The 18003-nt window shown below is 22.3% G+C and overlaps 5 protein-coding genes across 5 annotated transcripts; 1 reads left to right on the forward strand and 4 right to left on the reverse strand. All coding sequences in view use genetic code 6, as the record gives it.

The window, feature by feature from the left end:
* Window positions 1–1232: 1232 nt before the first annotated feature.
* On the reverse strand, window positions 1233–1733 carry TTHERM_00492660 (hypothetical protein; the record flags this gene model as incomplete). The annotated part of the gene is made up of 1 exon (XM_001023158.3): window positions 1233–1733. One exon carries the CDS (start codon window positions 1731–1733, stop codon window positions 1233–1235), a length of 501 nt encoding a protein of 166 aa, XP_001023158.1.
* A 4160-nt stretch (window positions 1734–5893) lies between these two features.
* TTHERM_00492670 (transmembrane protein, putative) lies at window positions 5894–7689 on the reverse strand (the record flags this gene model as incomplete). The annotated part of the gene is made up of 2 exons (XM_001023159.2): window positions 5894–6658; window positions 6829–7689. 2 exons carry the CDS (start codon window positions 7687–7689, stop codon window positions 5894–5896), a joined length of 1626 nt encoding a protein of 541 aa, XP_001023159.2.
* A 1449-nt stretch (window positions 7690–9138) lies between these two features.
* TTHERM_00492680 (hypothetical protein) lies at window positions 9139–11025 on the reverse strand (the record flags this gene model as incomplete). The annotated part of the gene is made up of 5 exons (XM_001023160.3): window positions 9139–9718; window positions 9788–9967; window positions 10117–10400; window positions 10520–10725; window positions 10866–11025. 5 exons carry the CDS (start codon window positions 11023–11025, stop codon window positions 9139–9141), a joined length of 1410 nt encoding a protein of 469 aa, XP_001023160.1.
* Window positions 11026–11622: 597 nt separating this feature from the next.
* On the reverse strand, window positions 11623–13679 carry TTHERM_00492690 (transmembrane protein, putative; the record flags this gene model as incomplete). The annotated part of the gene is made up of 6 exons (XM_001023161.3): window positions 11623–12020; window positions 12077–12406; window positions 12469–12750; window positions 12814–12972; window positions 13045–13422; window positions 13481–13679. 6 exons carry the CDS (start codon window positions 13677–13679, stop codon window positions 11623–11625), a joined length of 1746 nt encoding a protein of 581 aa, XP_001023161.2.
* A 1239-nt stretch (window positions 13680–14918) lies between these two features.
* TTHERM_00492700 (MORN motif protein) lies at window positions 14919–17315 on the forward strand (the record flags this gene model as incomplete). Its single annotated transcript, XM_001023162.2, has 2 exons — window positions 14919–15039; window positions 15133–17315. 2 exons carry the CDS (start codon window positions 14919–14921, stop codon window positions 17313–17315), a joined length of 2304 nt encoding a protein of 767 aa, XP_001023162.2.
* Between the last annotated feature and the right edge of the window lie 688 nt (window positions 17316–18003).

Consider the following 18003-nt stretch of genomic DNA (forward strand, 5'->3'; position numbering starts at 1 on the left):
TTATTATAAACAAAGTATAAAAAAAATCTTTGTATTTTTATTTATAATTTTGTTTCATTTTGCATATAAAAAATAAATGAATGCACTAAAATTATTTTCATTATTTTAAATGAAATTTAATTTACAAAAAAGCAAAAATCAAAATTTTGTCCAACTATTTTGTAGTTTTTATAATTAATATTATAAAAATTACTTATTTTTTTGGTAGAATCGAATTCAGTTACTGAAGTTATTCTGCATCAATTAGCAAGTTTTTATATTTTCTATATTAAAAAGTATTTTCAAAAACCTAAATACATAGTTATAATTTTACATGAAACTTTAATTAATTACTATAATACATTGACTGCAACCTATTCGATTATTATCTTACCTATATATACAATAGCTGCTTGCAAACTAAGTAACTAATCATCGTTTATACTTACAATTTTAATAAATTCTAATTCTTTTTATTTAAAGGAAAAAAGCTATTTGAATTCAAACAAATTAAAAACTTTTTAATTATCTCTTTTTCTGCATTATAATACAAAAAAATTTTTCCATTAAATAATATCAAATCTTCCTTATAAAACAAAATATTTAGAAATTATTTTTCAATCTAATATAAAATCTTTTTCTCAAATCATTTTAATGTTACTATTTTTTAGATAAAATTTACAAAAAGAATTCTAGTTTTAGAAAGAAGAAGTTTTTAAAAGTAAATAGTCTTTTGATAATCTGAAGTCAAAATTAAGTAATATTGTTATTGAATTTATTTATGGTGTTTGGTAAGTTATAAATAATTTATACAATAAATAAAAACATAATTACAAAAACGTTTTCATAAATTAATTTTAAACATTTAAAAAGATGGAAAAATTTAGTATTTATTTAATAATGCTAGCAATAATATTGAAGGCTTTTTAACTAAGTTAAAAGCATCAAATGTATCTCTCTAGCTATTTTCAAATAAGTAATGGATGGTTAGATGAAGGGATTATGATTAATTTAGATTGTTTTTTATCAGTTAATCACTTGATTTGGGATGTTTGTATAAATGGGGAACGGTTATTATATTTTAGTAAATTTTAAAAATATTTTGAAGGAAAATTGCGAATCGAAATCTAATTATTTCAGATTTTATTGTAAAGAGATCATTTAATAATTAGTAATAGATAATTAGATATGTTAGATATTTTATCTAGCAGGAGCAACATTAAATAAAAATTATAGTGTTGATTTGAAAGCTTTCAAGCTGAAAGAGCTGTAGATGTAGATGATAAAGATCTTTGCATAGGACTTGTGTTATGTTTTTTATTGTTTAAGAAGTAATTAAAAAGGGTTTATTGCTTCCAGTGCAATTCAAGCAATATGTCTTAATTATTTTGCATTTTATCTGAATTAGCAATCGATTTAGAGTCTTAAAGGCTATCGAAAAAATCTAATTTCATTTCCTTTAACTACTTTATGTATTCCTTTACTGTTTTTGTAACTTATATCTTTTCAGGTGTCTCATCAGGATACATCATTGATATCTCCTTGTGGACATCATATATATCTTCGTACAAATTGCCTAAAAAATGTTAACACGAATCCATTTAAACAGTTTAGTAGAGAGTCTTTCTGACCTTTTATACATTAATAAGCATTTCCTCGCATTTCTCAAGCTTTTACTTGACATATTCAATAGCTTGACCTTGAGTGCTAACATTCTCGAAATCAACGATAGCGGTAGAAGAATTGCATCCCATTTCAAATAATAATGAAGAGTATATAATAATTGTTCAGTATTAAATATATTTTATATTTATCTTTTGTTAGTAAAAGTTTATTAAATTTTTTAATTACTTTTTTATTAATATTTGATATTTTTAATTTATTAAACATTAATTAATTAATAAATTAGTTAATTAATTAATAACTAATTGATTCATTTATTTGCTTAATTTCATTCACTCTAATTCAATTTATTTGATATTTGTTATTAAGTGGGAAAAAAAGTTTTGTGCATAATTTCATTATTTTATGTGAATGCAATCAAACTTTCTCTCAGTCTTTTGTCTGCTTGTATATTCTTTGATAATAACTCAATCTTACATAATATATAATCAAAACAAATATATTAATATTTTTTCGTAATGTAAAAAGAAGATATTGCATATTTTTAGTATTTTGTAAAAAGGCTGGCTTTCATTTGTTGTTGCACTATTAATAATCAATTTTTAGCAAATATTTTCGCTTTACTTCTAACTTATTAGACTTATTTCAAAGAGAAGTGTAAGAGTAAATTAAAAACGCTTAAATGATAAATAGAGTTAGTGAATGAGGTATAAATAAGATGATAAAATATATTTGGCAATAGTTATTCAAAACTATAAATAGCCGCATTGAGTGTATATAATAATTAATTTAATATCTTATTTATCATAAATAAGCTTTTTTAAATGAAATTCATAAAAGCAATTTAGTTTACATTACAACAGCTAGAGCACAAAATTAAAATGATAATATATATATATCAGGATTGTTTTACTGATTGTAATTTAAAAAAATTATTAATTGCTTAACATTTAAGGGCTTTTTATTTGTTATATGAACCTAAAAATGAATGTAAAATTTCAAATTAGTTTTAAATATGAACAATAACCCCATATTATAATTATCGAACTAACCTTTTTTTTATGTTCGAATTCAAGCAAATATTTCATTCTAGCTTTGTGTTCTATTGATTAATTAATTTGTTTGATTTTTAAAACAAAACGTAGTTATAAGCTTTGAATAATATAGGATTTACACACTTTGGCTATTTCATTTTAAATACAAAGTAATAGCAAATTTAACAAAAATTATATAAATTTTGGCTAGAAGAATATTTATTTATTTTCTTTATAACTTTTTTATTGCTTCAGTGTAAGTTTTTAAGTAAAAATTGTCTATTATAATATTTTATACCATTTTATAAAAGATAATGCCTGACTGTCAAGAGGAAGGACTTAAGAATATTATTATATACATGAATGATCGCAATCATAAATTTTATTTATGTATTAATCTATTTAATTTATATCATCATACAGATTGAAGATAAGTGATCATCATACTCTTAAAAAAGAACAAGAGGGAAAAGATTAAATTAAATATCATTAATTGGAATATTGGTTCATTAACATACAATAAGAAATTGGTTTGCAATAATTTATTTCACCACAAACATAATTATGCGCAACCCCAAATGAATCCTTTCATGATCAACCCTTTACTCAAATCCAATCAAATTTGCAAAAAAAAATGAGAAAACCATAAAATTTAATTAATTTTTAAAGTATTTGAAAATTTTATAAAGTTCTCAATATACTTTATGTAAGACATAATTACTAAATGAAATCATCTTAAATTTTCAATTTTCCCCCCCTGTTTTCACTTTGTAAAATTATTTGCTTATAAATTTTCAGAATTGATCAGAAAATGTTTTTGCATATTTTTTAGTAAACCAACAAAATTCGATTCGCTTATCTATTATTTTTATAAATTTTTGCTTATTTAAAATCATAAAATAAATTAGATATATTTTACAATGAAATTTTACCAGTAAAGAATATTTTAAACACCTAGCTTTTTGTTTACTTATCTAGATAATAGAAAAGTTAAATACAGGCTTTTTATTAGAATAAGTAAATTTAATAAATAGTAGATATGCTACCCCTTACTTAATAAATTATTTGTTTAATATTTATTTTTGAATATAAATTTGTCTCTCAATTAAATAGCTTATTATTATTATCAAAAATAAAAAATAAAATTTTTTGCTACTTACTATCTATTCCATTGTCATTTTATATTCTTTTTTCATTTATTGATACAAAAAATAGATCAACTCAACTGGTTTCTATTTTTGAAGCAAATTTACACTGTGTCATCATATATTTTTAACAAGTTTAATTCAATAAATTTTGTTCAATTTAAGAGATGTTCTATAATTTTTAGATCTTCTTATTATTAAAAACTAAAAAATAATATGATTTTAATATGTTTTGAAATATATATTTTGTAAGGACATTTAATATATATATATGTACTATCTATTTACAATTTTTTATTAACTAATTAATTATGAATTTTAAATTTATATTTATTTTACTCTCTTATTTACAATTTTTATAATTTAAATAATATTTTTAAATAAAATCAGGGTATTATCTTCTCATTCTGAAAATAAATCGTAGTAAATTCTAACAGGACAATATTGCTAGTATTAACTGCAATATTTCTAATAAGTGCATATTTAAGATATTTGTTTTTGAAAGCTGTTCAAAGATTCCTTAATAATGACCTCATTTTGTTAATAGAAACTAAGCTCAAAAAACTATTATGGGTAAATAGTTATTAAATCATTTTAGTAACTATATTTTAAAAGTTAGTCTAGACTTATGATAAAGAATACAATTTTAGAAGTAGATATATTGTTAAATTTATTAATTTCAGACATTTTTTATTCATCTATAAATAGTTAAAAACAAAATTGATGCTTGAAATTCAAAGGATTTATTTCTTAAAATAAAGGAAATAACTTATCTTAAATTTATTATCGACATGAAGAATATTCACTAGTAACTTAATTTAATGTTGTGTTATTTAATTGTTCAATACTCTCAAGACTTATTAGAGTTGAAGTCTATAAATATATTTTTCTTAATGGCATAAAACTGCAATTTTTTTAAAACTCTACTAATTTGAATAAACATTCCTTCAACTATTCTAATTGGTTAAGTATATTTTCCCTTAAGTCTTTTAATTCTAAAAATATATCGAAAGAATATAAGTTAGATCTAGATGGCGCGAACACCTTGAAATATTTTATGGTTAGATTCCTATATTTTTCAAAAGATAGGCACATTTATAGTTTTGATTTAGGACTATCTCTCAAGTAAATTTCTTGAAGATCATGATTTCTGTTATCTAATCTCATTTATCTCTAGTTATTTTAAGCTAACAAAGCCATCTGCGAAATTCTGCTTTTGTAAAAGCAACTATAGCTGCTTGAATCAAAAATTTCTTCCAACTTCGCTATGATGAAATCATCTTGGGATTGATAAGATCCACTAGGTAAAATTAGTTTTTGATTGTAGTACCTACTCATAATAATAAATTTCTTATTTGCTTTTTATATTAATAATAATACTATTAATTTTGAATGAATATTTTTTCAAATGGATCTTTTGCCCTTGTGTTTATTTGAAAATATTTATTGGCTAGAAAAATAGTAATTATATAAATTGTAATTGAAAAACTAAATTTGTGGCTTCCAAGTATTTTAGTTAAATTTATTAATTTAATCATTGGTGCTCATTTGCAAATAAATATTAACTTATTACTTCTGCACTTTTTTTAGAATACTATGATATGTTACAGTAATTGCTTTTTAAAATAAGCACTCCTTCCAGGCAAAACATTCAAAAATAATATATCATGAATTTAAATTGATCAGCCTTTCAAAAAATAAATAAAAATAGACTAAAAAAAGTAATAGAAATTAATATGCAAAATTGACCAATTTATTTATTTGTTTATTAAAAACCTATTAATACAAAAATTAAATAATCTTAAAATAAATAAAAAAATTTGAATTTTTAGAGAGGAAATATTGTTTATGAATTATGTTAATATAGAGAGATATATATTGATATATAAATTAAATTCAATTTGTAAGAAAGCTTTTAAAATTCTTTCATTTTAATTAATTAGAGTTAAGATTATATAATAAAAAGAATATATTGTATAAATTCATTCTTTCATATTCTATTTCATCAAAGAAACGATGAAACTAAGAAGAGTTAGTTATATATTTATATAGTAAGATAATTAGGTTAGTTATTTAGTTTGTTTTAATATAATTTTTGTAAAAGATTTAATTTCATTATATTTCTATTTTTTAATTTAAATTTTAAACTCTTTTTTCTTACATAGTTGAAGACTTATTTCCTCCAGATATTTACTAGCTGCTTTTATTAGAAAGTTGTTCTTGAACTACTTAGAGCCCAACTGATTATAGAAATTACTGTAAATTTTTAGCAAAATTATTATCCAGTTCTTAGCTAGTGTTTTTGTTATCAAATTCTTTTTCATCTTCATTTTACTATACTTGACTAGGAATTTAACATACAATGTCTTTGCCTTTCTAATTGGATTTATTAATATTTTATGATTAAAGAGCTGGATTATTTTATACTAAGATAGGCTACTCTTTGATATTTTCATTTACTTCTTAAAAATTCTTTCTTAATTAATCTAGCATTTAACAATAATCAGTTTAATTAATTGAAAATTAGTTTGCTTGTCTCTGTTATATTTTGCTTAATTCTTATTCACTTTCTTCTTATTTTTGTTACCTTTTTTATTTTTTAACATCTCTTTCTTTCTCTATCTCTTCGAAAATGGTATCGATCTTACTTCTCATAAATTGAGATTTCATAAGATTATTTTAGGTGTCCTCTCTTGAGTTGCTAAATTTAGTAGGTGAGCAATCAATTTGCATGTTCTAGTTTAAGGAAAAAAGTTTTTTAGGACTTTAAGAATGAGTCCAGTCAATATTTATCATATTTAATTTTAATTAGCCTTCTTAGCTGTTTAAATTTTCAGGAGATTTTTAATTTTCATTGTTAGCTGCTTCCATATCTTCCTAATTAAAAAATATGTATAAATTTAATTTGAAGCTAGTAAAAACTAAAATTATAAGGTAATTTAATTTTTTAATTCATTAATCAACAAAAAAACTCATTATTGTTATTTCAAAGAAATAACTTAAAAAACTAAGAAAAGTTGGAAGAGTATTTATTTATTTATTTTTACGTTCTGATATTTCAAGTTATTATTTGTAACTTTTTACGCCTCATTATTTTTTTCTTCAATTTCTTTCTTTTTTTGTATGTGTTTCTTTCTCAAGTAGAATTTATAAAATGCAATTAATAAAATTAGCGCACCACATAACACTCCAACAATCAGTCCAAATTAGTCCCAATTAATTGTTTAGGAAGAGGAAGAATCTGTAATACCAAGAATCTAATTTAAGCAACTTTAGGTAGAATTAAGATGAGATTGAAATATTTAAGTTATAAAATCTCTAGAAGAACAGTAGCTAAAGCAACTAGCAAAAGAGCTTAAATTTTAGTTTTATAAATACTACTAGCATTATTCAGTTTATCCAATACAACTTTAGTATTAATTTATATCTAAAATGACCTGGTCATTAGATAAGTCAAAATTCTAAAATGCATTTTGTTTGTCTAAGCAGTCTCCAAATTAATTCAAAATCTACATCTCTTATGTTTATATTGTGTCTTAATAAGACCTTAAAAAGCATAGATCATTGCATTGCTTATTCTACTAAAATTCATTGGTTAAAAATGATTAATTATTGTAACAGAATGAGTCACAATCCTGCTTGTTTACTAAATTAAATGGTAAATAAAATTCTAAGTAGCAAGATGGTTGATTTGCTTAACATTCATTATATTTTAAAATATCATTATTATAGTTGAGGAGTGTTGTTGGTTAATCTTGTAAGCTACTTTATATGTAGCTGCAACTTTTCTATTAGCAATAGATGTAATTTTTGCTAAAGATATTGTTGATCTAAAGAGTTAGCGCACTCAAATGGTCTACTAAATTTAATAATAGAAATAAAAAAGATATTTCTTTGATATCTCTCATAATATTCCTAAACTAAAAATAAGAAAACCTAGTGAATCAATCCAATATCAGTTTCTTTTACTTTATGGTGTTTTCTTTTTTGATTTTATGATTATCTTTAATTTAAATATCAAAAATCTCTATCAAAAATTATCATATAGCGAAGTTTTGATTTTTATGATTTATGTTAAAATTTTAGTGATTTAAAATAATAATATCAAAATTTAATAAAATGTGTGATATACAGTAAATCGAATAATTTTTTTTTAAAACTAAATATAATTATCAAACAAACAAACAAACGATGTTTTCACTAAGTTAAAGACTCCTATAGCAAAAAAAATATGATTAGAAAATATAACAACAAAAATTCATTAATTTTAAACAAAAAATAAAAATATCTAAGAGTCGTACAAGACTCGTAGGATTTATTTAATAAATGTTATATGGAGTAAAATAAATACTTTTTAAAATATATTTACAGTATAACTTATTTAATTTAAAATTTCTATCTACATTCCACCGCCATCTGCTTAATTTTAGCAATTTCTCTTATTTTTTACTGTCTTGTAACATTATTAAAATGAATTCTGATATCTTTAGATTTTTACTTAAAAGCTAAAAAATTTAAAAATAGCCTATTTTTTATATTAAGACTAAATAAATTTTCAATAAAAATTAAATTGTTTTGATCAAAATAATTTACAAACAACAAAGAAAGAAAGAAAGAAAGAAAGAAATAAGAATTTGATTGATTAAGATTATTTAAATTAACGTGAAAGAAAAAACATAAATATACGCCTAATTAATTATCTAGTCACCTATTCATCAATATTATTTATAATTTAATTTTCTTTTTAATAAATTAGCATAGTTGATTTAAATCTTTTGCATTCAAGAAAGAAATATGAATTTTAATTAATAAGCTTAGCATTTTTTAGAAAACTATATAAAAATTACATTAAAAAAAGGATAAATTGAATATCTAATTAATTATATTTATACATACCTGTTAATCCAACTATATATTATGAATTATAATTTACTTTTTAATAAATTGGCATATTTGATTAAAATAATTTGCATTCAAGAAAGAAATATGAAGCTTAGCTATTTTTAGAAAACTATTTAAAAATTACATTAAAAAAAAGGATAAATTGAATATCTAATTAATTATATTTATACCTACCTATTAATCCAACAATGTATAATGAATTATAATTTACTTTTTAATAAATTAGCATATTTGATTAAAATAATTAGCATTCAAGAAAGTAACAAGAATTTGATTGATAACATATTAAATTTTTTTAGTAGATTATTTAAAATTTACATTAAGAAAAAACATAAACAAACTGTACTCTAATTATTTATCTTTATACCTTTTAATAAATTTATCTATTATTCTAATTTACTTTTTAATAGAAGAGTACAGAAAGCATTTTATTTAGTACTATATGTTATGAGATTTCATTTATATTTGTAATCATACTTGGGACCTACTTAAGCATTAGGAATTTTGAAGGCATGATTTTCTGTGACGGTTTGAGAAATAGTACGATTTATATTACTTTGAAGCATTTGAGTTAAATTTTGATATTCTTATCTACATCTGTCTATTTCGCTTTCCATTTATCTGATAACAGATTCTAATTATTATATTTTTACAGCCTGTTAGTCTCTTAGATCCTCCAATCTTCTACGCTCTCTAGTGTGATCTGCTATCATTCCCTCTATCTATGAATCCTAATTCTTTTTGACAATGTCGGCTTGGTTTTAGAATTCTAGGTATTCTGCTTGAATAATATTTAAGTGAGATTCCTTAGATTGCAATTCTTTAAATATTTTATCTCTGTCGATTTCTAATTTGCTAATTATATTCTTTAAATCATTAATTTCAACCATTCTATCATTTAGTTCCTTTTAGTGTTCCATGAATTTATCATTAAGTACTCTATCTTTTTCTTGGCATTCCTATGCTAATTAATGTACTTTTCTTGCAAATTATTCTTTTTACTCTTCAGATGTTCTCAATTTTTGATCAATAGTTCTAATTACAGAATAGATAAAAAAAATTCAATATTTTAACTTTGTATTTCAAAAATAATATCAAATTTACCTTAGATTAGCTTAATACTTTCTGTACTCTTCTTCTTGGATTCTAACACATCTTTGACGTAATTCTTCATCAGCATCTATTTTTATCTTCATAATAGCTTTGTTCAAATTGCTAATTTCATTTTCCATGTCACTCTTAAGCTAAAGTAAATTTTTGCATTTCTCTTCTAAGCTTTTATATCTTTATTAATTTAAAATATTAATTTTGATTAATATTTTTCATAATATTTTCATTTAAATAAAGATCATGCAAGCAAGTAAAAAATGAATTAAAAATGTTGAAATAACTCTTGCATGATGGCTTTAATCAAAAAAGTTTTAATTATTTACCTAAATTCCCATTAACGACAAAGGTTTTCGATAGTGCTCTCACCTTCCTTTCTAATACGGTCAACTTCAATTTTAAATTTCTCTTCCATTGAAACTTCATTTCTTTATAAGTACTAGATATTTTCTTCTTATTCTCTTATTTTATGATTGTATAACTCTTGCATACGCTACAATTCGTCTTTAAGTGTACGGTTTTCGTTAATTATAGATTCATTTTCTTATGCGATGGTATTCACCTTATACTCTAATTCACTAACAAACATTTCTCTTTTCATTGATTCATCCTAATATATTAAAAAATATTTAAGTTTTGTCTGATATTTATAAAATTTAAAATAAATTAACTGGACCATTATAAATTAATCATAACTGCCCAAAATTTATCTTCAACTAAATTAATCACCTTTAATCTCATTAGTTTATTTTCGAATTCTACTCTAATCTTTCTTTCGTTATTTAAGTCTTCTTCAAGCTTTTCACGAATTTCTTTAAACTTTCTTCTTTCACCTTCTAATATCATTTCAATTTCAGAAATCTCAGCTCCCATCATTAAATTAGATCTAACTTAAGGCTCAAATTTATATGCATAATCACTTCCTAATCCATCCTCTATTATCAAAAAAAATGTGTAAATATTAAAATTTATATTTAGAAATATTGATTTAATTTGCAAAGAGAGAATGAGCAAATAAATCAAAAGTATTTTTTTAATTCTAAAAAATAGATGATATTAATAAAAGATAAATTACATTGCATATTGACTCTTGATTACTGTCCATATGACATTCCATTTCCAGCATAAGGAGCAGAATACTTATATTATCCAAACTGTGAAGATGGATATGGATTATTATTTTAAAATAATTAACTATTTTATACTTAGCTACCTGTATACGGTTAACTATACATTGCTTTTTTAATTATAAATCTCTCTTTAATTGTTTGTTTGATTTTAATTACTTTGATTTTTTAAAACTTGAACTTTTAAATAAAAATAATTGAAAAATTAATAGCATTATCAAAACAAGCAAGCATTTTATTTGACTTGCTTTCATATTTGCATGGATAAAAAGAAATAAATAACAAATAAACCAAAATATCTTATTTATTTATATGTGAATAAATTTTATTGTGGCATTTTCATATTCACTAATTAGTTAGTTTTTTTAGTATTTGTTTGTTTCAAAATTAATTTTTTTTTTTTAAGATTTGTGATTTTGTAAACTGAATTTTCAATTAGCATCAATCTAACGATTTGTATGATTGAATGAATGAGTTTGTATGTATGTATGTGTTTGTTGTCTCTGATTTTTAAATATTACGTAAAAAGATATCCATTAAAAATAAAAATTTTTATAAAACCAAATTTTTAAAATTAAAGACGAAATATACAAAAAAATTAGATTAAAGATTTAAAAAGAGATTTATTTATTTATTTATTCATTCATTTATATTTTTTAGATATGCTAAAGAATTCTTTAAAGCATATTTCTATAAAATCCTTATTCAAATATAGTAACGGTCAAGTCCTTTGCGGTATTCGTTTTCGTAGTTTAGAATATACTTAGCTGGAGATTCTAATATTTCTTTGCACTCTGATTGAGAAAGAGTGTGAAAAACGTTGTTTTTCAAATACATAAAATAAAATACTAAAGCACAGAAGAAACTTAGAGGGCCCTATTAAGTATTTAATAAATAATAAATTTCATGGAAATTCTGTTTAATATGAATATTAACCTGTGCAGTGTAAAATACATCACTTCCTACTTGAAGAATGTAGTATGGTTCAAAATTAATTTTGTTACATACTAAGAAGAAAAATCTTTCAATTTATACTCCATGTACGGGAATAATCTAGTTTTCGCTCTAAATGTCGAATTTATCTATCTTGCAAGGTGACAAGTCTAAATATATTTTTTGCATTTTAAAAATAACTGAACCTAATAAATAATTAGAATACCTTTTTATTATGAGCATATCTCATTTATATTCAAGAATAAGCAGTGGGCTACTATTTCTATATCAGCAGGGTATTTGTCTTGGATTTGCTTTTTTTAATCATCATCACAATCTTGTGTATTATACATGTAAAACAATCTTGTTAAAACATGAGTTCTAATTTCAAAGAAATCATATCCTCTAACTTCTAAAACAGTATCTAATTCTTCTCTACTTTCAATCATTTCAATAAGCTGATTAATGAGCTCTAAATTTATTTGATGATCGTATGGAAGATGCCAAATAGAATGCTTCTATCTTTAGAAGGTATTTTTAAAGCTGTATAAATCATCTATATATTTCATAATCGCATAATTAGGAAATTAAATGTAGCTTTTAGTTATATTAATTTACCTATTGTTACCCTTCTTTTATCAGAGTTGATTAGGTCGAATCTATTTTCAAGCTCTTAAATTGTATTTTAGGCTAGTTCTGCCTCCATTAGAATTAAATTAAATTATTCAAAAAGTAGCTTATTTATCTCTAGAATGTTTTTAAGCTAAGTTGAAACTCTTTCTTTTATTATATGGAAGCAATATATTTTTGATTTTTAAATTGCATTCATAAATTGCTCATTGGTTTAAAATTCATTTTGCTTCTTTAAAGTCAATTCAAAGAGAGCTTCTCTATCTGATCCTTTTTATAATTTAATATTTTTAAATTTTAAATATGTTCAATCCAAAATGAATAAACAAATACTTGTTTTATCTGATTAGTTCAGTCTTTCTGATTTCCTCTTTTAATATTTATTTTCCTCGTTATTTACACTTTCATTAATTTAAAATGTTTGAGAAATCTGCTTTTTCTATGATGCAACACCTAATAAGCCATTTTAATCATTCTATCCTTTATTTCCCCCTAATATTTTTAAAAATAAAATTTTTTTTACTTATATTGATAAGCTGATTTGATAAATATTGAATGATTTACACTTTCTAACTTCAGTAATTTTTCTAGATTATATTTCCTTTTTATTTCCATGTTAATTTTAGTTGTATAAGCTATCATGCCTTGACTCAAAATTTCTTTAAGAGAAGCTATCAGATGGATATCTCATGTAGATTTAATTTTCTTGCTATCCTGATAATCTATTTTATGATTGTAAGAAAGAGTTATTTAATCCTTGATTCTTTTCAACAACAATATTTTTTTGTTGAGATCCACTATTTAAACTTTGATCTTTCTGGTAAGTATGCTAAGGTGTTGATAATTTGCTATTTTATTTGATTCCACTACTATTTTGTTGGCGAAAAGGGAATTTTGGCTGAGAGTTAATTCCTTTGGATCTTCTAAATCCAAATTAAAAGCCTATTTAAATAAAAATATTTTAATTTATCATTTCTATTCATATTAAAGGATCTTTTACCTTTTGCTTTCAACTCATCCTTCCATATAAAATATAATGAGGAAGTGAAAAGAATGATTAAAGCTATAATTGCTCTTTTTCCAAATAATCCTTTTAAATCTCCAAAAGCAAGGATGATCACAAATAAAAATATTATAGACAAAACCAAAATAGTGTATTGTTTCTTTTATTTAAGTATATTGTTATAATTTTAATCCATATTTTAACTATTATATCTAAATCCACTAGCTTAAGTTGTTTTACTAAAATTTGAACTTAATCTTTTAACACTTTTATCCTGCTTCTACTTTTTGGAACAAAATCCACAAAAATAAAAAATTTTCTTTATTTGTTAATTAATTTTTTTTCAAAGTTTAGATGATTTAGCTTGAATTGGCTCTTTCTTTTAGTTAAATTAATTTTGCTAACACAAGATAGTTAGATAGAGTATCTTATTTTATTTTCATAAAATATATAGATATATATCCTAGCAATCAAGTAATTAACTATAAATTTACTTTGAATTTCTTAAATTTGGAGTGTCTATAATTGATATATTTTCAATTTGAAGTTAAATTAATTAAACATTATTTAAAGCTTTGATCAGTTTAAATTTATAACAGAATTTACTATTCATTTTTAATCATAATATATTTAATCGTTCAAAGCAAACATTAAAAAAGTTATGCCTTTTCTCAATTAGTTTTTTATTTCAAAATTTAATTAATTTCGATTATAAAATCTAATGTTTTGTGTTATTTATTTCCCTAAATCGTATAGAGCTACTACCATACAAATAAGTACTTCAAAATAAAAAAATCCTTTTTTGTAAGATTAAAAAAAAAATAATCTGTCTAGCTTAAGGACAGAACAATTTAATTTAAAAATGTTTAAATTTAATATAATCTATCTAAATAATAATAATTTTAATAGTTAATATTTATTTTTTTTAGATACTTTTTAGTGGTTTTGACTATATTATATCTATTAAAAAAAGTATTTTGCTTTAAGTTTATTATTTAGAAGATTAATCGACAGATAGATTTACTTGTAACTTATTTTAGTAAAGTAATCTTTTTAATGATTTTTACCATATTGATATCAACGATTAACATAAAGAATAGATATTATGCATATATTATGAGATTATATAAGCTTTTATGAGAAATATATGCAGAAAAATTTATAATCATAATTTAAATAAATATAGGTTATTGAATATTTAATAATTATTAGTGGAAAAAAAGCAATTCTGAAATTAAAAGAAATTAATAATAGAAGTGGTTTTTGTGTAAATAATAATAATTCAAAAGTAAAAGTATTAATAGATTTGTTTGTTTATTTGTTTAGAAGCAAGCACAAGAAATCAAAATCGCAATAGGGTTATCAAACTTTATAATAAAATTAGAAAAATCAAAGTTGAAAATATTCAATAATATTTATATTTGGGATAATATATATGATGGATACGAACTAATCCTAAAAGCTATTCCCATAGAATATACAATAAAATTAGATTTTCAAAAACTCTAAAATCAACATTGATCCTTAAATAGATAATGGGATTCTACAATAATTAGGTATATTTAGTTTAAAGCAATTAATTTTGTTTTATTATTTAAGAATCAATTAGATGAAAAATCTGTAACATAAAATCACTTTAAATTTAAAAGGAGCTAGCGGTATTAATGGATAGTCTGTACAAGCAGGGGCAAATGGAATGTATGGCAGCATGAATACAACTATATTGAATTCTTAAAATTTAGGGATTGGATAAAACTAAAATAACAATTCTAGTTAACCAGGTAGTGGAAGCAAGTAATAGCAATTACTTAATTTAAATGGAAATCAGTATGGAAATTTAATAGGAAATATAAATTAATAAAATAATGGATTTAGCAATTTCGGTTATTAGTTTATGGAAAATGGATTAAGCGGCTTAGGAGGAAATTTGCAGAATGGATAACAGTAAGGAAAATAAATAGGCATAAATCAAAGTAATTTTACCAACAAACCTAATAATAACAATACAAATAATTAATAACTAAATTTTAATGGAATGAGCATTGATAAAAATGAGAATGAAATTAGCTAGGCTAAAGGAATGTTCTCAACTTAGTTTAAAAATATGTTAAACTAGCAACAGAACTAAAATATGATAATAGAACCCAATTAAACTTTTTTAATGAATCGAAATCCTTAATCGACTATAGGCTTAGATTAAATTCAATTACAATAAGAAATGATGAAAAATAGTGGTAATTAATTGGAAGGTAGCCACAATTTCTCTAATTCTAAATAAAACTAAATGTAAAGCTCACAAAATAGCAATAATGGATTAAATACTTTCTTTACAACTTAAAATAATACTTCACCATTTACTCTTGGATATGAACAACAAAACTAATAACATCAATAGAAATTATTGATTTTATAATAATAGTAATAGCAATTTTTTCAAGAGTAACTGAAATAGCCTAGCTTGATTTCGCTACAACAATTTCGTAAAGCAAATAATATTGGTAGTAATATAGCTGGATAAAACAGCAATTAAAGTAAAAAAAAATCAATTGTAAACGATATCCTACATGATGTTAGTGATGTAGAGTCTGATGTCGAAGACAAAAAGTAATTAAGTGAATCAAATATTATTACAAATCAAGCTGATGATTTTTTAGAATAAATGAAATAATTCTATCATTAAGAATAAAAAGAAGAAAAAAAAATGAAAAGAGAAAACGTATCTGCTCTAAAATAAGAAAATCTGTAATTGTATTTAGAAAATATGAAGTCTAAATTTAAATCGGCTATTCAAATATTTGAAAAAAATTGTGAATCTTTGGTTTATGCTATTAGTTAGGTGCAAATCTATACAGCTTTTGTTTAAAATAATACAATTTCTGAGAAAAGCTTAGACAGGCAAGATTCTAATTAAACAGGGGATAAAAATGAATCAGCTAAAAGTCTAAAGTAAATGTCTAACTATGATAAAGTTTTTAGTGCTTGGGAAAATATAAACGATATTACTCAAAATAATTTTTTAAAAATAGAAAATGTATTAAAGCTCTCTCTTGAAGATGCAATTTGGAACTTTAACATTTCATATAATTCACAGCAAATCAATGAAAAAAAACCAAAATTAAATGAATTTGCAATTAAAAAAATATTTGATGAAATTTATGAATTTTCTTAATCTGAAAGCGAAGTACCTAGAGCTCTGGAAGTTTTAGCATAACTAAAATAAGATTAATTCAACTAGTTAATATAAAATAATGATTTAGTTAAGAATATTATTGATTAATCTTCTGACTACATATTTAAAATTGTAGAAGATCCTATTTTGGAAACTATTTATTTTGGCTATATGCACAAAAAATCAAACACAAAATAAGGAAGAGGAATCTTAGTCACAAGAGACTAAAATACCTTTTAAGGATATTTTGATAATAATAAGCCATTTGGGCCAGGGAGAATTATTTATTCTTCAGGAAATATCTACGAAGGAAACTTCGAATATGGGCTTTAGCATGGCAAAGGCAAATATTCTTGGGCGAATGGAGATGTGTATGAAGGAAACTATGAAAAAGGAAAAAGATCAGGAAGAGGAAAATTTATGTGGAAAGATGGAAGAATATATGAAGGTTATCTGATAAATGATAATGCAAATGGATTTGGAGAATATACAAATTGCATTTATTCATCAAACAAAAATTCAAATAACCCATACTGCTTCGAGATTTATAAAGGAAATTGGAAAAATAATAAAATGGATGGCAAAGGAATATTGTTTGTGGGAGTGCAAGCAGAGTGGAAAGAAAACAACTTATTAAAAATCAATTAAATTGCCTCTTCTTGATTTTATAAAATAGTAAATATATGATAAAAAGCATGAACTAAAAATTACTAACAAAAATAAATTAAATTGCAAATTTATTTGAAACTTTAATTAAAATAAAAAAAACAAAATTTACAAATTATTTCTTTATTCAAAACACCTAAATATTCTTAACCACTAAATAAATAAATAATAATAAATATAATAAATAAATAAATCTATTACTTTTTGACAAACAATAAACACACACAAATACAATAAATACAACAATAGACAAGTAATATTAATGAATTATTAATTCTACTAATTTTTTTCAAAATAACTGCTCCATATTTTGTTTTCTATAGGTTTAAATTAATTAATTATTTCAATCTTATTTAAAATATCATTACCTTTATAATTAAAATAACTGATTTATCTGTATTTATTATTGTCTTGAAACAAACTTTCAGAATCACACTCAATATTAATTTAAAAGATAATAAATTTTAAATTTAAAACTAACTTTTTAAAGATGAAAAGTTAAATAAATAAATAATAATTACTTTTTGATAAAAAATTACAATATGGTTTGATCATCAAAATATTTTTATAATACATTTTTTATAAAAAACAGTATCAATTTAAAAAAATTTAGCTGATCTCAATAAATTAAATGCAGAATTTGATTATTTTTTAACACTGAGTTTGAGAATATTAATCTCAAATA

The sequence above is a fragment of the Tetrahymena thermophila genome (assembly GCF_000189635.1).
Source record: "Tetrahymena thermophila SB210 genomic scaffold scf_8254446, whole genome shotgun sequence".
NCBI classification, from domain to species: domain Eukaryota; phylum Ciliophora; class Oligohymenophorea; order Hymenostomatida; family Tetrahymenidae; genus Tetrahymena; species Tetrahymena thermophila.